This window comes from Bombina bombina, chromosome 6 (genome assembly GCF_027579735.1).
Source record: "Bombina bombina isolate aBomBom1 chromosome 6, aBomBom1.pri, whole genome shotgun sequence".
In the NCBI taxonomy this organism is placed as follows: domain Eukaryota; kingdom Metazoa; phylum Chordata; class Amphibia; order Anura; family Bombinatoridae; genus Bombina; species Bombina bombina.
Window position 1 is genome coordinate 812,551,610 of NC_069504.1, and position 22,260 is coordinate 812,573,869.

Sequence of the window (22,260 nt, forward strand, 5' to 3'; positions counted from 1 at the left end):
TCCGGTCCACGGCGTCATCCATAACTTGTGGGAATATTTCTTCCCCAACAGGAAATGGCAGAGTACAGCAAAAGCTGTCCATATAGTCCCTCCTAGGCTCCGCCCACCCCAGTCATACGACCGACGGACAGGAGAAACTATAGGGTGCCGTGGTGACTGTAGTTAAAGAAATACATTCATCAAACCTGATTAAAAAAAACCAGGGCGGGCCGTGGACCGGACACACCGTTGGAGAAAGTAATTTATCAGGTAAGCATAAATTCTGTTTTCTCCAACATTGGTGTGTCCGGTCCACGGCGTCATCCATAACTTGTGGGAACCAATACCAAAGCTTTAGGACACGGATGAAGGGAGGGAGTCAATCAGGTTACCTAAACGGAAGGCACCACAGCTTGCAAAACCTTTCTCCCAAAAATAGCCTCCGAAGAAGCAAAAGTATCAAATTTGTAGAATTTGGCAAAAGTGTGCAGGGAAGACCAAGTCGCTGCCTTACATATCTGATCAACAGAAGCCTCGTTCTTGAAGGCCCATGTGGAAGCCACAGCCCTAGTAGAGTGAGCTGTGATGCGTTCAGGAGGCTGCCGTCCGGCAGTCTCGTAAGCCAATCGGATGATGCTTTTCAGCCAAAAGGAAAGAGAGGTAGCAGTTACTTTTTGACCTCTCCTCTTGCCAGAATAAACGACAAACAGAGAAGACGTTTGTCTGAAATCCTTTGTTGCTTCTAAATAGAACTTTAAAGCACGAACTACATCTAGATTGTGTAACAAACGTTCCTTCTTTGAAACTGGATTCGGACACAAAGAAGGCACAACTATTTCCTGGTTAATATTCTTGTTGGAAACAACCTTTGGAAGGTTTAGTACGCAAAACAACCTTATCTGAATGGAACACCAGATAGGGCGGATTATACTACAGAGCAGATAACTCAGAAACTCTTCTAGCAGAAGAAATAGCAACCAAAAACAGAACTTTCCAAGATAACATCTTGATATCTATGGAATGTAGAGGTTCAAATGGAACCCCTTGAAGAACTGAAAGAACTAAATTCAGACTCCAGGGAGGAGTCAAAGGTCTGTAAACAGGCTTGATCCTAACCAAAGACTGAACAAAAGCTTGAACATCAGGCACAGCTGCCAGTCGTTTGTGTAATAAGACAGATAAAGCAGAAATCTGTCCCTTTAGAGAACTCGCTGATAACCCCTTATCCAAACCTTCTTGGAGAAAAGAAAGGATCCTAGGAATTTTGATCTTACTCCATGAGAATCCCTTGGATTCACACCAACAGATATATCTTTTCCATATTTTATGGTAAATCTTCCTAGTTACAAGTTTTCTGGCTTGTATCAGAGTATCTATTACAGAATCCGAAAACCCACGCTTAGATAAAATCAAGCGTTCAATTTCCAAGCCGTTAGCTGAAGGGAAACTAGATTTGGATGTTCGAATGGACCTTGTACTAGAAGATCCTGTCTCAAAGGTAGCTTCCATGGTGGAGCCGATGACATATTCACCAGGTCTGCATACCAAGTCCTGCGTGGCCACGCAGGAGCTATCAAGATCACCGAGGCCCTCTCCTGCTTGATCCTGGCTACCAGCCTGGGAATGAGAGGAAACGATGGAAACACATAAGCTAGGTTGAAGGTCCAAGGCGCTACTAATGCATCCACTAGAGTCGCCTTGGGATCCCTGGATCTGGACCCGTAGCAAGGAACCTTGAAGTTCTGACGAGACGCCATTAGATCCATGTCTGGAATGCCCCATAATTGAGTCAACTGGGCAAAAATCTGACGACTCAGATAATCCGCCTCCCAGTTTTCCACTCCTGGGATGTGGATCGCAGATAGGTGGCAGGAGTGATCCTCCGCCCATTTTATGATTTTGGTCACTTCTCTCATCGCCAGGGAACTCCTTGTTCCCCCCTGATGATTGATGTACGCAACAGTCGTCATGTTGTCTGATTGGAATCTTATGAATCTGGCCTTTGCTAGTTGAGGCCAAGCCTTGAGAGCATTGAATATCGCTCTCAGTTCCAGAATGTTTATCGGGAGAAGAGACTCTTCCCGAGACCATAGCCCCTGAGCTTTCAGGGAGTTCCAGACCGCGCCCCAGCCCACTAGACTGGCGTCGGTCGTGACGATGACCCACTCTGGTCTGCGGAAACTCATTCCCTGGGACAGGTGGTCCTGGGTTAGCCACCAACGGAGTGAGTCTCTGGTCTTCTGATCTACTTGAATCACTGGAGACAAGTCTGTATAGTCCCCATTCCACTGTTTCAGCATGCACAGTTGTAATGGTCTTAGATGAATTTGCGCAAAAGGAACTATGTCCATTGCTGCAACCATCAACCCTACTACTTCCATGCACTGAGCTATGGAAGGACGTGGAACAGAATGAAGAACTTGACAAGCGCTTAGAAGTTTTGACTTTCTGACATCTGTCAGGAAAATCTTCATTTCTAAAGAATCTATTATTGTCCCCAAGAAAGGAACTCTTGTCGACGGAGACAGGGAACTTTTTTCTATGTTCACTTTCCATCCGTGAGATCTGAGAAAGGCCAGAACGATGTCTGTGTGAGCCTTTGCCTTTGAAAGAGACGACGCTTGTATCAGAATGTCGTCCAAATAAGGTGCCACTGCAATGCCCCTTGGTCTTAGAACCGCTAGAAGGGACCCGAGTACCTTTGTGAAAATCCTTGGAGCAGTGGCTAGCCCGAATGGGAGAGCCACAAACTGGTAATGTTTGTCCAGAAAGGCGAACCTTAGGAACTGATGATGATCTTTGTGGATAGGAATATGTAGATACGCATCCTTTAGATCCACGGTAGTCATAAATTGACCCTCCTGGATTGTAGGTAAAATCGTTCGAATGGTTTCCATTTTGAACGATGGCACTCTGAGAAATTTGTTTAGGATCTTTAAATCCAGGATTGGTCTGAAGGTTCCCTCTTTTTTTGGGAACCACGAACAGATTTGAGTAAAACCCCATTCCTTGTTCCACGGTTGGAACTGGGTGTATCACTCCCATTTTTAACAGGTCTTCTACACAATGTAAGAATGCCTGTCTCTTTATTTGGTTTGAAGATAAGTGAGACATGTGAAACCTTCCCCTTGGGGGTAGTTCCTTGAATTCCAGAAGATAACCCTGAGAAACTATTTTTAGTGCCCAGGGGTCCTGAACATCTCTTGCCCAAGCCTGAGCGAAGAGAGAGAGTCTGCCCCCTACTAGATCCGGTCCCAGATCGGGGGCTACTCCTTCATGCTGTTTTGTTAGCAGCAGCAGGTTTCTTGGCCTGCTTACCCTTGTTCCAGCCTTGCATCGGTTTCCAAGCTGGTTTGGTTTGCGAAGCATTACCCTCTTGTCTAGAGGCTGCAGAGTTGGAGGCCGGTCCGTTCCTGAAATTGCGAAAGGAACGAAAATTAGACTTATTCTTGGCTTTGAAAGGCCTATCTTGTGGGAGCAGCACTGTAAGATGAGACCGGCACAGGGCAATGCCTTCCTAGGCTTTGGTGCAAATTGGTCAAGCTGGCGACCTCCAGCTCCACAATGTCAAACAAACGAAACTGTCCACAGCACCAATGTAATAAAAGGAATCTTCTTTATTAAATGTTTAAAAGCATACAAGACAGGTATGCGACGTTTCGAGACCGCAGTCTCTTAAACATGCATACACAGTAATGCACCTGTGTATGCATGATTAAGAGACTGCAGTCTCGAAACGTTGCATACCTGTCTTGTATGCTTTTAAACATTTAATAAAGAAGATTCCTTTTATTACATTGGTGCTGTGGACAGTTTCGTTTGTTTGACATTGTGGAGCTGGAGGTCGCCAGCTTGACCAATTTGCACCAAAGCCTAGGAAGGCATTGCCCTGTGCCGGTCTCATCTTACAGTGCTGTACCTATATGAGCGACTGGGGACACGAGCAGAAGGGTTAAAGATTAAGGACATTTGAATACGAATAAAACTCTTAAAGATGGAAAAGCAACAAAAGACAGATGGTAATAAAGTATTCATGTACACTGAAATGGAAGCAGCACGTATAACCACTTTAACCAGAGGATCTAGAGACTTTTTGAAAACCATACCCATCCAAGATCATGAGAAAAAATTTGAAAATCTAAAAAGCAAGAATGTAGCCTGGGATCTACATATCACAACGCTATCTGAATATCACAGGGTTAAAAGGATTCCGAGAGGCCTACGGATGAACACCCGCCCCACATTACTACGTGAGAATGAAGAATACTGTGATAAATTTGAGGCTATTTTGAACAAATGCAGTTATGATTTAATAACCCTGACCGTTGAATACCTACTTAAAGATGTGGAACGACAAGAAAAAGATATAGAAACCTGCAGAAATGAATTGGTAAAATCTCTAACAGCTGAAGCTTTGGATGAATTCCTGAAAAAAACAGATGAAAAAATATCTGATCTGAAAAAGCAAATTCAGGAACGGAAGCGGTTAAAGTTCGTCCACGATGAAGACGACTATATGAAAGGCAGAGTTTACAAGTGGAGGTCGGGGTACTTTGAGTCACAGAGGGGATTCCCCACTACGTCACAGCGACGCCAAGGGCGGTATACCAATCAGCAGCAGAGACGTAAGGAAGGGGGCGGAGTTACATCAGATACGTCATCCGGATCATCATCACCTTTTTTATCCAGCAGCGAAGACGGAGCCACAGAGGTGGGAGGAAACACCGGCGGAGAGCAGTCCAAGCGGATGAAGATGAGGGGACCAGGCAATCGGAAGCCCCGCAAACAGTAATTAACATTTCCAAAACTAAATTGGAGAACAGTGAGTACGAACTTTTAGAAAAAGGGTTATCTTTTTGCCCCTATAAAGACCTGGACTTCTTTGAGCTAAACAAAGATTTGTTTAGATTTTTCAGAAGTATAAAATTGAAATTGTTTTTTGGTAATAAACATATTGGCATAAATGACAACATGTTAAGTAAATCTGACAAATGCTGTGCTATCACCCCAAAAAGGTATAATCTATACAAAAAGAGTACATTTACACCTCAGGTACATAACAGCAGTCTAGACACATTCATGAAATTGGTTATGTCTGACATTAAAGAATTAGAAACAAAAGTAACCAAGGATAGAAAAAGGAAAAACTTGAATTTATCTAAGGTTGAACGAGAGGCCATTAAAACTATTAAACAAAAAGATAATGAAATCATAATTAAAAGAGCGGACAAGGGCGGAGCCACCATAGTCCTAGATAAAGAGTATTACATAAATGAGATTCTGACACAGCTACAAGATACTGACACCTATCAGAAATTAGACACCAACCCTATTTTTAAGATCCAGAAAGAAATTAAACGTATTATTACCAATGCCATTAGAGCAGGTATCATTGATAAAACAATGGGAGAATATTTGTATAGAGAACATCCAAGAACCCCCATTTTTTATACTGTACCTAAAGTACATAAAAACATGCAAAGTCCTCCGGGGAGTACCATAGTCTCCAATGTTGAATCTGTATTCTCTAATATTGCTGTTTTTTTGGATAAATTGCTGCAACCGTATGTAGAAAAAATGTCCTCATACATTAAGGATACAAGTGATTTTATCAGTAAATTATCCACATTAGAATTAGACTGCTCCAAATGCATAATTTACACATTAGATGTAAAGAGTTTATACACCTCAATAAAGCATGAGAGTGGCATTGGTATAATAAGACAAATGTTAATAACATCAGGGGAATATAATTTGCAACAAATTGATTTTTTTGAAGAATTACTGAGAGTGGTGTTATTTTACAATTATTTTATTTTCAGGGACTCTTGGTATATACAAAAGAAGGGAACGGCCATGGGGTCTAATGCTGCCCCATCATATGCCAACCTTTACATGAATTTTTTTGAAGAAAAATTTGTCTATAGTAACCAGCTCTTTCAGAAGTATGGCACCACCTGGTGGAGATTTATAGATGACATCTTTGGCATATGGTGGGGCAGCAGGGACTCCCTGGTCCGCTTTGTGGATGAGATCAATCATGAGGTAACAGGCCTCGAGTTCACTTTAAATTTAAGTGAAGAAAGGATGGTGTTTCTAGACACTGAGATATACAAAAAGGGTACTGAATTGAAAGTTGATATACATTGCAAAGAAACAGATCGCAATACCCTTTTAAGGTATGATAGTTTTCATAATAATAGGTTAAAGGACTCATTACCTAGGAGTCAACTTGTTAGGGTGGACAGAATTGTCAGTGAGCAAGAAATCAAAAAAATCAGGTTTAAGGAAATGGGCAAAAAGTTTCTAAATAGAGGGTATCCTGCAGTGCTAATTAATCAAGAGATACAAAATGTGCATAGAGTAAGGGATAGAGATAAAGCAAGACAAGCTAAAGATGATAAATTAATCTTCATATCCCAACACAATGAGCACAGTAATAAGATATCTAAGATTATAAGAAGGCACTGGCATATCATCCAGGAGTGTAATAAAGAGATAAAAGTATTGCAGAACAAACCTATTATGGCCCACAAGCGTGTTAAAAATCTTGGAGACTTTCTAGTAAAATCTGACTTAGGATCTAAACGACCAAATAAAGAAAGGTACATCACTAAGAGGAATGTTGGTTGTTATCCATGTTTAGGGTATGGTAATTGTAATTCTGTTATCAAGGGCAAGGAATTTGTACACCCTATAAATGGTCATAAATTTAAGTTGAAATCACATTACACATGCGAATCCACATATGTGGTATATATAATTAAATGCCCATGTGCCCGTATCTATGTAGGTGAAACGACCCAAAGCATGAGAAATAGACTCAACAAACATAAGTCAAACATTAGAAAGAAAGACGATAAGGCTCCTGTAGCTTGCCACTTTGTGGAATTTGGCCATCAAATTAGCCAACTTTGTTGGCAAATAATAGATCAAGTGGGAGTGCTCAGAGGAGGAGGTGACAGAGAAATGTTTATGAAACAGAGAGGCATTTTGGATCCACAAGTTGGATTCTATGTACCCTAAGGGGTTAAATAGAGAATGGGATCTGTCGGTCTTCCTCTGAGCAAACTCACTTTTAAATCCTTTTCTGACAATATGATGTTAAAAATCTTCTTATTTTATGTCTGAGTTCCCCTCTACTTATACTCTGGATTGTTTTATCATGAGTGTATTCCTAAGGTTTAGGGTTATAAATCAATTAATAGTTTATGCAGGATAATTTTTATATCTCGTTCTCTGGAGGATTAAAATAAAGAAGTTATACATTGTAAAAAATAACAGTGTTTTGCTTAAAGGCTGTAAATTAGAAGAGTTGCAAAATCGAGATGTAATTATATTTCTGTAAGTGTACATCTGCTTTTTACCTGTGTTTTGTAATTTACCTGTTCTTTGTGTAAATATATTGTTTTTATTTTTTGTGTCTCTATCTATGGATGGCAGAATCTACATACTTAAATCACAATTGTGTATATATATGTATAAATAAGAGATGAAAAGGTTAATCCAAGCACAAGGTGTGTTACTTTGGATCCTGAATGTGATTGGTTGACACTGCCTTTAAATTAAGAGACAGGTGCATTACTGTGTATGCATGATTAAGAGACTGCGGTCTTGAAACGTCGCATACCTGTCTTGTATGCTTTTAAACATTTAATAAAGAAGATTCCTTTTATTACATTGGTGCTGTGGACAGTTTCGTTTGCTATCTTGTGGGAGGGCGTGGCCCTTACCCCCCAGTGATGTCTGAGATAATCTCTTTCAATTCTGGCCCAAAAAGAGTTTTACCCTTGAAAGGGATATTAAGCAATTTTGTCTTGGAAGATACATCCGCTGACCAAGACTTTAGCCAGAGCGCTCTGCGCGCCACAATTGCAAACCCAGAATTTTTCGCCGCTAATCTAGCTAACTGCAAAGCGGCATCTAAAATAAAGGAATTAGCTAACTTAAGTGCGTGAACTCTGTCCATAACCTCCTCATACGGAGTCTCTCTACTGAGCGACTTTTCTAGTTCCTTGAACCAGAACCACGCTGCTGTAGTGACAGGAATAATGCACGAAATAGGTTGCAGGAGGTAACCTTGCTGTACAAAAATCTTTTTAAGCAAACCCTCCAATTTTTTATCCATATTATCTTTGAAAGCACAATTATCCTCGATAGGAATAGTAGTGCGCTTGGCTAGTGTAGAAACTGCCCCCTCGACCTTAGGGACTGTCTGCCATAAGTCCTTTCTGGGGTCGACCATAGGAAATAATTTCTTAAATATAGGAGGGGGAACAAAAGTTATGCCGGGCTTCTCCCACTCCTTATTCACTATGTCCGCCACCCGCTTGGGTATAGGAAAAGCGTCGGGGTGCACTGGAACCTCTAGGAACTTGTCCATCTTGCACAATTTTTCTGGAATGACCAGGTTGTCACAATCATCCAGAGTAGATAACACCTCCTTAAGCAGTGCGCGGAGATGCTCTAATTTAAATTTAAATGTCACAACATCAGGTTCTGCCTGTTGAGAAATTCTACCTGAATCTGAAATTTCCCCATCTGACAAAACCTCCCTCATGGCCCCTTCAGATTGGTGTGAGGGTATGACAGAACAATTATCATCAGCGCCCTCCTGCTCTACAGTGTTTAAAACAGAGCAATCGCTCTTTCTCTGAAATGCAGGCATTTTGGATAAAATATTTGCTATGGAGTTATCCATTACTGCCGTCAATTGTTTCATGTAATAAGCATTGGCGCGCTAGAAGTACTAGGGGTCTCCTGCGTGGGCAAAACTGGTGTAGACACAGAAGGAGATGATGTAGAACTATGTCTACTCCCTTCATCTGATGAATCATCTTGGGCAACTTTGCTATCTGTGGCAGTACTGTCCTTACTTTGTTTGGACGCTATGGCACAATTATCACACAATTTTGAAGGGGGAGACACATTGGCTTCCATACATACAGAACATAGTTTATCTGAAGGCACAGACATGTTAAACAGGCTTAAACTTGTCAATAAAGTACAAAAAAACGTTTTTAAACAAAACCGTTACTGTCTCTAAATTTTAAACAGTGCACACTTTATTACTGAATATGTGAAAAACTATGAAGGAATTGTTCAAATTTAACCAAATTTTCACTACAGTGTCTTAAAGTATTCAAAGTATTGCACCCCAAATTTTAGACCTTTAACCCTTAAAATGAAGAAACCGGAGCCGGTTACAGTTTTAACCCCTCTACAGTCCCAGCTACAGCCTTTGCTGCGACTTTACTAAACCCAGGGGGGTATACGATACCAAATGAAGCCTTCTAGGAACCTTTTCAACAACTTTCAGACCCACACACAGCAGCTGCATGTCCTGCTCTCAAAAGTAACTGCGCAGTAATGGCACAAAAATGAGGCTCAGCCTACTACAGGGAAGGCCCTTCCTGACTGAAAAGGTGTCTAAACCAGTGCCTGACGTTAAAAAAACGTTCCCCAACGTTTATAAGTGTGAAAATCAACATCAAGCTTCATAAAATGCCCAAATAAAGCAATCGATCTTGCCCATAAAAGTGTCTACCAGTTTTATAGCCCATATTAAGCCCTTTATTCTGTTTGAGACTAAGAAAATGGCTTACCGGTCCCCATGAGGGGAAATGACAGCCTTCCAGCATTACACAGTCTTGTTAGAAAAATGGCTAGTCATACCTTAAGCAGAAAAGTCTGCTAACTGTTTCCCCCAACTGAAGTTATTTCATCTCAACAGTCCTATGTGGAAACAGCAAACGATTTTAGTTACTGCTGCTAAAATCATATTCCTCTCACAAACAGAACTCTTCATCTTTTTCTGTTTCAGAGTAAATAGTACATACCAGCACTATTTTAAAATAACAAACTCTTGATAGTAGAATAAAAAACTACAACTAAACACCACATACTCTTCACCATCTCCGTGGAGATGTTGCCTGTGCAACGGCAAAGAGAATGACTGGGGTGGGCGGAGCCTAGGAGGGACTATATGGACAGCTTTTGCTGTACTCTTTGCCATTTCCTGTTGGGGAAGAGATATTCCCACAAGTTATGGATGACGCCGTGGACCGGACACACCAATGTTGGAGAAAATGGGTTTACTATCCCTTTAACCCCTGCGATTCCAGTGAATAGTCTGTACCGTTGTAATGCAGTCTAAAACAGAGGGGTACATGACCCAATGGACCTGGGAAAGGAACATTTCCTCACAAGTAAAATACTACCATGCAGATATTGAATGTCCTTGTAGCCTCATTCCTGTCACATTATCATTAGATTTTGTCTTACACCTTCTCCATGTCTTTCTCCACCCTTCTTTCACTTCCAGGCTCTGGACCCTGTGCTAGCTGCACTGGATTCTGGACAGCCGTTAAATGCTGACAGCTTACCACCTTCACCAGGTAGGAGAAAGGACGTCCGCTTGTGTTATGTAGCTCTATGGCCACTACCCCTCTAACACACATTCTTCCTTTCACAGATCAGTTATCTCAGAAAGCATCAACGCAGCAGCAACCTCCTTTGAAAGCTCCATCAGTGCATCAGCAACCTCCCGTTAAAGCTGTTTCTTCTCCGACAGTAGGTGAGCAAATTATACTCTTTGGACTGATGTTCCAATGGCACTTCTTTTAGTTTAAGACGATTCCCTCTTTAAAGTTAAAGTGAAAGTCAATCCTAGCATTGTACAAACGCTAGGATTGACTATTGAAACAAATAAAGGGGACTTTCATTCATGAAGTATAAGATACTTCCTGTAGAAAGCTCCTTTATTTGTTTCAACCCGATCGCAGTTCTTAGCTTCTACAGCAGCCCACGGCTAAAGAATTTTTTTACTAAGAGATGACATTTTCACCTCTTAGCCAATAGCCGTGTGGTAAATCCAGCTTGGCGCCCATGGGAGCCGGATTTTTTTTTTTTTTTTTAAATTAAAAATATTTTTATTCACATTTTAAAAACATGGAGTGCCAACTTTTATACAGCTGAGGCGAGTTGGATGGATAAAAAATGTAACGGCACAAATGTAGCACTAACCAATCAGCCCGTTTCGTGTCTTTTGGCTGTTGTAGGGGGGCTGTGTGACCTTTGTTGACCTTTATTAAATCGCTAATAAGTCAAAAACGAAGAAAGATAGAACAGACATTTTAATAGCACAAACGCAGCATTAACCAACCAGCCGGTTTCATGTGTTTTGGCTGCTATTGAGGGGCTGGGTGACCTTTTATTAAATCGCTAATAAGTCAAAACGAAACAAGATGGAACGGAGATTTAAATTGCACAAACGTAGCACTAACCAACAAGCACGGTTTCATGTCTTTTGGCTGTTGTAGGGGGGCTGGGTGACCTTTTGGTGACCTTTATTTAATCTGTAATATCTCAAAAAACATTTGCAATTATCTTAAAAATAAAAGCAGCACAAATCTTAATTTTGCGGCACAAAACAGCACAAACGTAGCACTAACGAAAAAGTGGATTTTTTTTATTTGTGCCGATTGTAGGGGGGCCAGCTTCACACAGCCATGATATTTGGCTAACCTCAATTTTTCATTCTTTGTGCATCAAGAAGTTAATAGTGTAATAAAATACAATATAGAGAATGGCTAATATAGCTTTCAAGATGAATGAATAGGAAAATATAGATTGACAGGTAACTAGACCAATCAGATATGAGAAACGATTTGACTAACAGCATGTTTGAAAAACAACGCTAACAAGTATATCTGCTATACAGCAATAAGTAATCTGAATACTGATTAATGTTCATTATTATTGCACTCGATTAAACATAATAAGAGTGAACAATAGAGCTTTATATATTCACGGCAGACTCTGCAGGAATAGCACTTAGTCAGATGATGGCAAATATGATTGACCATTGCAGATTGACCAATCGAGTTGCTCCAAATCAGATACAAACAATGCTTATATTAATTGATATACTACGATATATGTTTATACAATATTATGGTATGACAATAGACAAAAATAGAAGAAATAAACAATATAATAATAAGTATATGGTTATTAAAGTGAAAATTGGCATAATATAATCTCACTCGATATACGTCCAAAACTGTTATGGCAATTGAGATTTAGAATCATACGAACCAATCCGAATACTGGCATTTTTGAATGACAGCCAAAACGACCAATCAATGCCTGATATAGGGTATAAAAAAAAAAAGATTGCAAGAAGTCCAGCAGATTGCCCTTTGAAAAAGCCATGGCGACAGCAGATCGCCCTTTGAAAAAGCCATGGCGAAAAGCATCAGTGGCGTCCCTGCTCGATTTTTATTTTAATTTCAAATGTTACTCTAATCTACCTTAAATTAGGGATAATTTAAAAGAAACGACAGCAAGTTGCCTGTAATTATAATAATTTAGTCTATAGAAAGCAATTTTAGGCTTATGACTTAATGATTGTTACAAAAAAGAGCATACTTGTACTACAACTATTAACATTGGATTATCCACCTGATATACCAAATTTGGTCCTCATCTTTAGAGATTTAATTTGTGGTTTTTAAATGTCATTGTATTTTAAATTTAAGTCTCAATAAAAGTTATGTTTTTGCTTCTTTCATAATGATACTCTTACTTCATTTGCTCTGCACATATCTAACTTTTTCCTAGCTCTCTTTGTTTTTCATATTTTTATCATTGATCTCTGAGGAAGCTCGTGTGGTAACGCACGAAACGCATGAGGCAGTGTCCTCTTGTATTGCTGTATTTTATTATTGACCCGTTATCTCATTGCAGAACCTCCTTCTCCTCCAAAGGATTTGCTGGATGCTCTACAGCAGAGGATGGAGCGTTATCGCACTGCTGCTGAGCAAGCAAAGACTAAAGGAGAAGATCGAAAAGCTCGGATGCATGAACGAATTGTTAAGGTAAACATGACGTGGGGAAGCAGAGTAACCTGTAGGTTACCTTATACCTTGTGATATTTTATATGATTGTTCTAAAAGTATGTTTTATTGTAAACAATAGATTCTATGGCTTATAAAGTTACTTAAAGGAATAGTCTAGTCAAAATTAAACTTGCATGATTCAGACAGTGCATGCAACTTTCTAATTTACTCCTATTATCAATTTTTCTTTGTTCTCTTGCTATCTTTATTTGAATGTAAGCTTAGGAGCCGGACCATTTTTGTTTCAGCACCTGGGTAGCACTTGCTTATTGGTGGCTACATTTAGACACCAATCAGAAAGTGCTACCCAGGTGGTGAACCAAAAATGGGCCGACTCCTATGCTTCCATTCTTGCTTTTTCAAATAAAGTTAGCAAGAGAACGAAGAAAAATTGATAATAGGAGTAAATTAGAAAGTGGCTTAAAATTACCTGCTCTATCTGAATCATGAATTTTGACTAGACTATTCCTTTAAAGTGAGACTTTTTAAAACGGTTAAATCCTTACGTAATTTTGTTCTATTCAAACCTCTTTCTCTGCAAAAGAGTACGTAGAATTGGTTCTAAAATAGAGTTTTGCATTGGCAGTTTTGTGAAACAAACCTTGAGGTAAAATCGTTATCATTGATACATGATTTTTAACTGATGGACAATTGTGGACTATTTTTTTTCTTTTAATTATAAAATCCTGCATAAGTTCATATAGTTTTTGCAGTGTTTTGGCACAGGGTTTTTTAAAATGTAATTAAGCAAAATTAAAGGCAGGTGCTTCCTTCTTTATATGTATCTGAGCATTAAAGTAATTTACAAAATAAAAAATGTGTGTATAAATCATAGTTTATATGTAACTAATCTACATAGCACTTTTATCATATTGCCTCACAGCAATACCAGGATGCCATCCGTAGCCACAAAGCAGGAAGACCGGTTAACCTGGCAGAGCTACCTGTTCCTCCAGGTTTGTATAGATAGAGTGAACCATTTCATACAATGCTGAAGTTGTTTTTACTATTTTCAATCTCAGTGGTTGGTTTGTTTTCTTTCTGAGTTTCCCACACAAATCATATGTTGTGTTTTTTTTTTTTTTTTTAGTAGGCCAATCAAACTTATATAAAAGCTTTATCGTTTGTAGAAATACTCAAAGATCCACAATACAGAGTGCAAAAATAAGTGTTTTTGTTGTACTTTATTATAACAACTGCACAGGATGCTCATCCCCCCCCCCCCCCCAGAATAGGTTATGCCTCCTAGGTGTGCTTTATGTGGAAATATAAGGGCCCTCAAAGTCCCTTGCCCGTAAAGGGATATAAAAGCCCAACATTTTTCTTTCATAATACAGATAGAGCTTTCTAATTTTGTTTTATTATCAAATTTACTTCATTCTTTGGTATCTTTTGTTGAAAAGCATACATGTATGCTTAGGAGCCAGCCCATTTCTGGAGCACTATATGGCAGCAGTTTTGCACAAATGTCATCCATTTGCAAGAGCACTAGATGGCAGCACTATTTCCTGCCATGTAGTGCTACAGATGGCTACCTAGGTATCTCTTCCACACCGAATATCATGGGAGTGAAGCAAATTGGATAAGAGAAGTAAATTGGAATCTTTGTTTTTTTTTAAATGGTATCCTCTGTCTGAATCACAAAATAATATTTTTGGGTTTCATATCCCTTTAATAAAATGCCTCCCTTTTTCCTGGTAGGGCAGGTGATCAACATTACCATTGTAATAATCTGCAAATTAGAGGCACATGCAACTTCTTGTATAAACGAGAAATTCCTTGTAATAGCCTCCCTCCATAAAAATGAAATCTTCCTGGACTCCAGACACTTTTTCTTATGGTGATCACCCACAACCAAGCTAAATAAGTGGCCCTTCATTTAAAAGGTGGAATAGCCCTTTAAGGTCAAACAGGTACATAGAGTAGGGCTCAAGTAGATTATTTGTTCCTATCAGCAATGTGCCCCAGTGTCTAGTGTGGAAAGTGTGCATATAAAATACTGAACAATTATATAATGGAAGTCAATTGGAAATTTTTTTTTTTTTTCTTAAATTTATTGCTCTCTCTGAACTATGAAATGATTAATTTTCACTTTAGTGGTCCCTTTAATAATTTTACAAGAGCACGTTACCCCTTTTTTATTTTTTTTTTTGGAATGGCAGACTCACCTTTTCCAACAATATTCAGAGGTCTACAAATTAGTCTAAAATTTATGAGCCAGTAAATAGATTTAGGAGACAGACGGTGGTATATGTATGTAGATATATGGAGAATAACCCAAAAAGTTAGGAGCCAGGGGTAAAATTCTAGGAGCCAGTGGCTCCTGGGTTTTGTCAAGCCATGTAAAGTGTCTGGGCATTTTCCCATTGTGTCAATACAAAACAATATTTATTTCCAATGGCATGGAGAGTCTACAAATCCATTCTAATTATTAATGGAAATTCAACTCCTCCAACCAGGAGGAGACAAAGAACACCCCAGCAAAAGCCTTAAAGAAACACTAAACCCCCCAAAAATATTTCATGATTCAAGTAGAGAATACAATTTTAAACATTCCAATTTATTACTATTATCTAATTTGTTTCATTCTTTAGATATCCTTTGTCGAAGATATAGCAATGCACATGGATAAGCCAATCACACAAGGCATCTATGTGCAGCAACCAATCAGCAGCTACTGAGCCTATCTAGATATGCTTTTCAGCAAAGTTTATAAAGAGAATGAAGCAAATTAGATAATAGAAGTAAATTAGAAAGTTGTTTAAAATGGCATGATCTTTCTATATCATGAATGAAAAAAATTGGGTTTCATGTCCCTTTAAGTATCCTTCCCACTTCCCATAACCCCCAGTCATTCTTTGCTTTTGTACATCATGGAGGTGTGCAAAGATGGTGCTCTGAAGAAAATTAAGTTTTATTCTTTAATGAGTAGTTTCCCTGCAAGCAAGGATTGGGCTAATGCTGTGTCCATGTAATCCTCTTTAGTAAGAGTAATGGTGGCTATTAGCTGTTGGAGGTCGGTGAGGTAGTCCTTACTTTTCCTCCAAGAATTTATGCTAACCCCTATATGGAAAACCAGGGTTGGTTACTCTGCTTTTCCTCTTCTCCAGGTCCCTGTCAGAAGTCCTCTGGATCTGTCAGACCTAGGATTCGGTGTCTGCCACACAGCTGAAGCTCCAAGGTCCCTGTCAGAAGCTGGTGAAGCTTGTTGTCTAATTTACTCCTGTGTGGGTGGGCATTGAGGAGCTATTCTAGTGAAGCTAATGTGGTTAAGATTCCCTCAGCAGGGGCGGCGACTGTCTAAATATAAGAGACTACAACTTGCTGGTATTTAAGTGTAAATGTGGGTCTGCAGTTAATCCTTTCATGTACGGATTTATATGGGACCTTGCTATGGATGCCTTTTTAGGGTTAAGGGTTATTTTACACGGATCACAGTATCGGTTTCCTGGGCAGTCGAACCCTTTTCACTGTGTTTAACTTTTTGCAACCTATCCTGAGATTGGGCTTGTTTTATTTAAGAAGGGCAACATAAATGGCATTCTTTAAAAGTACTGTTATATACCTGAATCCCTAGTACAAAGCATGTCGGCATGTGAGTTTGTATGTGGAATATATATCTACTGCATAGTTTTGGCGCAATCAGTTTGCGTGTTGACGAGAGTGATTCACAGCTACTTAAGATCCCTGCATACTACAAGATCAGGTTGTGACTTTTAATGATACAGTTTAAGGTGACACTGTTATGCCTTAAATCCTTAAGGAGCGATTCAGAAGCGGAGGACCGTAACTAGGTAGTGTCTTCCTATCTCAGCTGTTTACCATATTGTTTTTTCTAACCGCTGCTCTCTCTCTTCTAATGCTGACTGTTTAGGAGGTTATCGAATTGCGCGCGCCTTAAATTCTCTAGCTGAGCTACACCTTCCTTTGAGTGCGGTACATGTTAGAGTTGTGCACAAGCTTTTGATGTGTTATGGAGTCAGGGCTCTTTCAGAGGGGGTTTGCAGTGTGTATTTACTTATCCACTGTAGTACAGTGGTTACTTTTGTGAACTGGGTTTTCAGGTCGATTCTGAACTCTGACCATGCGTCTACGAGCATTTCCTCTTGGTCTCCTTTTCACTGTCAACCTACACTGCCTCATGGGGTCTGTCTCTACACAGTTAAAGGGACAGTCTACAATATAATTGTTATTGTTTTAAAAGCTAGATAATCCCTTTATTACCCATTCCCCAGTTTTGCATAACCTAACACAGTTATATTAATACACTTTTTACCTCTGTGATTACCTTGTATCTAAGAACCTTCTTCCAGCCCCCTGATCACATGACTGTGACTGTTTATTATCTATTGTCTTGCATTTAGCATTGTGTTGTGCTAAATTATTATTATTATTATTATTATTATTATCGGTTATTTGTAGAGCGCCAACAGATTCCGCAGCGCTAAATCTTAAATAACTTTCTGTGCCTGAACACAGTGTTATCTATATGGCCCACGTGTACTACCAAGTCTTTTGTTGTGAAAAACAATTTAAAAAGCATGTGATTAGAGTCAGCCCTCAAGGGCTTAGAAATTAGCGTATGAGCCTACCTAGGTTTAGTTAAGAATACCAAGAGAAAAAAGCAAATTTGATGATAAAAGTAAATTGGAAAGTTGATTAAAATTACATGTCCTATCTGAATAATGAAAGTTTAATTTTGACTATACTGTCCCTTTAAATCTGATCAGCATATAGAAAGGTTATCATTTTCTGCCTTATAGAATATGAGGATTCCCTTGTGTCTACCACCATCTAGTGGCGACTAAGGGTGTTTTTTATTTAATGTTTATTTCCTCAGAATATCATTAGGCTAATATAGTAGCCTTTGAATGTTATCCCTCTTTTGTGCACATTGTTCTGTTTATTGCCATATGGGGATAATTCAAATTTTATCAGTAGTTTGCATTTGTTTACTGACAACATTTCTTGTTTATTTCCTAATATGTGTGTAATTCTTATTGCTGGGCAATTATAATTTCTTTTAATTCTCTTGATTTGGTGTGGTATGTATTGCTGGCAATATTACATATTTGTGGATTACTGAATAAGGGTGGGTAAATACCATCTTTTGTGATGCCAGTACACGGGTGGTTCATCTGATTCACATGATTTATCCCTATCTTTCTACAGTGGAAGTATATACTGATATTGTTATAAGCCTGAAGTCTGCTTATCTTTTCTCTGCTGTGCATTTTATAGGTGTGTTTTTAGGGATTATTATCATTTTATGTTTTTATCCCTATCTCTCTACAGTAGAAGTATATGCTGGATATTGTTATAATCCTTATTTCTGCTTATCTAATCTTTTGTACGCTGTGCATATTAAATGTATGTTTTTAGAGATTTTAATCTTTTTCTCGGTTTATTTCTATCTTTCTACAGTAGAGGTATATACTTGATATTGTTATAAGCATTATGTCTGCTTATCTTATCCTTTGTCTGCTGTACATATTAATTGTATGTTTTTAGGGATTATTAACATTTACATGGTTTATCTCTATCTTTGTTCAGTAGAGGTACTGTATATACTTGATAATGTTATAAGCATTATACCTGCTTATCTTTTTTGTCTGCTATTCATATTTAACGTATGGGTTTAGGGATTCTTTACATTTACTCAATTTATCCCTATCCTTCTACAGAAGAGGTATATTCTTGATATTGTTATAAGCATTATGTCTGCATATACTATCGTTCGCTGCTATGCATATTAAATGTATGTTTTAGGGATTATTAACATTTTCATAATTTGTCCCTCTCCCACAGTAGAAGAAACATTTTACTGAAATTGTTGTAAGCATTATGTTTGCTTATCTTAATTTGTCTGCATCGGTACTTATTAATGTGTGTTTTTAGGGATTGTTAGCATTTTCATGTTTTATCCCAATCTTTTATAGTAGACTTATATCTTGACTGGGTTATATGCAGTATTTCTGCTTATCATACCTTTTAGTCTACTGTACATATTAAAAGGAATTTTAGCTGGATTTTGAGGTTTGCTTTCCTTCTTTGGGTCTACCTTGTAGCCCAGTGTTGATCCTCTGCAGCATTTATTTATCAGCCCTGGGTTCAATACCTTTTTAGGAATTATCTGAGATGGAGAAATCGGGAGTATGTGCTATTAAGTAACTGTAATCCTCCATGATTGTCGCAGGGCTATTTCCTTTTTCTACTTGACTCAGGTAACAGTTTCTCTCCCTGGAATTGGAGATCACTCGGCCCTCTATCGGAGGAATGTCCTAGACTAACCGTCGAGAGTCTCTCTGTCCTGATGGCTCGCTCAGGTCCATCTGTTCCAAGGCAACATGCTTCTGAAGACCTTCCTAGGAGAGTGTTACTACAGCTGCCAGCCTTCTGGCTGGGGAGCAGGTTGGGGTCAATTAGGAGCTCAGGGAATCTGGACTCAGTCGGTGTCTGTCCTTCCAATAATTATATAGAGTTGAGAGCTATATTCAATGCCCTGATTAGCCTGGCCCCATCTGAGTTCCGTCCGGTTTATCTGATTTCAATAGTTAGTCTTCTCTTTGGTGGCTTATTTCAACCATCAGTGAGGAACATGGAGTTCCTTAGCGATGGAAGAAGTAACTTGCATCCTTCTGTGGGTGGAGTCCCACAACTGCCACACTTCTGCTTTTCTAATCCCAGGTGTGGACTACTGGGAGGCAGATCCCTGAGCGGGCAGATGTTTCTCCCTAGGGTTCTGATGGCTTCTCATCTAATCTCCAAGCTTCCCAGATACTGATTTTTTTTCCTCTATTTGTCCTCCTTCATCAGATGATAACCCATATCAGGAGCTGGCTTCAGTGATTCTTCACCCAAATCTTTATTCTCTGAAGCGCACTGCATGGAGATTGAATGCCTAGTTTTTGTCTGTGCGAGTTGACACCTTGATCCTGACTCGTAAGCCTTTTCCTCATAAAATCTTCCATAAAGTTTGGCGCACATTCCTTTACTGGTGCAAATCTTGTGGTTTACTGTGGCGTAAAGCGAATGTACCCCGTATTTTGTATTTTCTCCAGTAAGGTCTGTGGAAGGGTTTGTCTGTCAGTTCTCTCAAAGGTCAGATTTCTGCCTTTTCTGTTTTGCTACATTAACGTTTGGCCGATTTGCCAGATGTACAGTCCTTTGTTCCCTGGCAAAAATCAGGCCTGTGTTCAATCCTGTGGCTCCTCCTTGGAGCCTTAACCTTGTTCTTCGAGTTCTGCAACAGGCTCCATTTGAGCCTATGCATTTTATTGTTATTAAATTGTTCTCTTAGATAGTTTTTGTTTTTACTAGCTTTTTTTTCTGCTCGTAGAATCTCAGAAATTTCGTCTCTACAGTGTGATCCTCATCTTATTTTCCATGCGGATAAGGTGGTCCTTCGTACCAAATTTGCTTTTGTTTTCCTATGGTGGTTTAGGACCGCAATTTCATTCAAAGTTATTATTCCTTCTTCTCAAAAAGAACATCTGTTACTAAACCTGGATGTAGTTTTTGCTCTAAAATTCTATTTCGAGGCTTCTAAAGATTTTCGTCAATCTTTTGCCCTTTTTGTAGTCTTGTCCACTACTCTTTCCTTTTGGTTGAGGAGTATCATTTGGTTGACTTATAAGAGAGCTGGCCCACAGCCTCCTGAGAGGATTACGCCTCGTTCTACTAGGGCTGTTTCTTCTTCCTAGGCTTTTTTAAGACGAGGCTTCTGTGGAGCAAATTTGCAAGGTGGCCACTTAATCCTTGTTACATTCTTTTTCGAATTTCTACAAATTCAATGTTTTTGGCTCAGCTGAGGCTTCTTTTGGGAGCAATGTTTTTCAAACAGTGGTGCCCTCAGTTTAGGTCCGCCTGTCTTGTTTCTCCCTTCCTTTCCAATTCTGTGCCCTCTAGCTTGGATATTGGTTCCCACTAGTAATAAGAATTGATTAGTGGACTCTCCATGCCATTTAAAAAGAAAACAAAAATTATGCTAACCTGATTATTTTCTTTCCTGGCATTGAGAGTCCATGATCCGCCCCTTGTCTATATTGGACGGCTTATTGTTTTATTTTTCTAAACTTCAGGCACCTCTATACCCTTGGTTTCTTCTCTTTCCGTATTCCCTCGGCTGAATGACTGGGAGTTATGGGAAGTGGGAGGGATACTTAAGGCTTTTGTTGGGGTGTTCTTTGCCTCCTCCTGGTGGCCGGGAGTTGAATTGCCACTAGTAATTAGAATGGATTCGTGGACTCTCCATGCCAGGAAAGAAAATAATTTATCAGGTAACCATAAATTTTGATATTTTGAGTTACTGCAAATAAAGTAGATATTTTTGTAGAACTTCTTTTTTATCCTAGAAGGTAAGCTAAGTCACACAGTACCATTAGCCCTATAATTATTTATTGCAATTGTATTAGAATAAAAATGTTCACTATGAATCTAACGTATATGTATTATATATTGTTTTATATTTTAGAAAAGTTATTTAGCTCTGAAATTTTTAAAATGTAGTTAGTAATCCCTGCTTTCAAGTTTTTGAATCATTTGGTTTGTTAGTAAAATTGTCGTCATTTTAGGATTTCCCCCTATCCAGGGAACAGACCCATCATCACAAGAGCAAAGCATTGTGGGAGTATTAGAAACCGCCATGAAGCTGGCGAATCAGCAGGAAGGAGACAGTGAAGGGGATGAAGAAGATGAAAAGCCAGCATCCACACTAAAGGTTAGCAATATTTAAATATTATTGCCTGATAGTCTTACATAATTTACATAAAAGACCACATTCGATTTTGTGTTTTGATGGTTAAAACTTGTAGGAATCAGTCATTTCAGGAGAAGGAAATATATGCTGGGGATATTTAGACGACAGTAACTTTATTGCACAAGTATATGAATATGAAATCTAGTTTATTTACTTATACCCCACCTTCTGTCTCCAATGCGATCAAACTGTAGGGCGCCCCTCCCTTTCTCCTAGTAAAATATTTTCTGTAGCGTACGGAACCTTCCCCTTCCAGTGATAGGCGACCCACCTCCCTCATTCCCTCCCGTACCACCGCAGAAGATACTGATAGTGCCACTGTCTGTATCGGTGATCTGGCTTCATATGGTAAAGGGAGCACGATCAGTTCTCCATTGGCAGGCACCTTCTACCCCCAGCTGCAGTCTTGGCTGTCTAAACCGATAGACCGGATCGCAGCATGTGCTACAGTGTTGGACATCAACATAGTACACTGGGCAAAGTACTGTGTGATGTAGTACCTACGTCCATATGGTACAAGGGGTTAAAAGCCTCTTAAATGTTAAGTGTTGTTTATCTTATATCCTTTGATGTGGCCTATTAGAATAAATCCTGTAGTTCTCAAACAATCACTGTGCAGCA

At 39.2% G+C, this 22,260-nt stretch overlaps 1 protein-coding gene across 1 annotated transcript in view; it reads left to right on the forward strand.

Moving 5' to 3' along the window:
* Window positions 1-22,260, forward strand: part of CC2D1A (coiled-coil and C2 domain containing 1A) — a 259,462-nt gene that overhangs the window by 16,448 nt on the left and 220,754 nt on the right. The window contains exons 9-13 of the mRNA XM_053718166.1: window positions 10,304-10,376; window positions 10,454-10,555; window positions 12,730-12,860; window positions 13,765-13,837; window positions 21,455-21,600. Coding sequence (XP_053574141.1) covers window positions 10,304-10,376; window positions 10,454-10,555; window positions 12,730-12,860; window positions 13,765-13,837; window positions 21,455-21,600 — 525 coding nt within the window. The remainder of the gene's footprint in view (window positions 1-10,303; window positions 10,377-10,453; window positions 10,556-12,729; window positions 12,861-13,764; window positions 13,838-21,454; window positions 21,601-22,260) is intronic.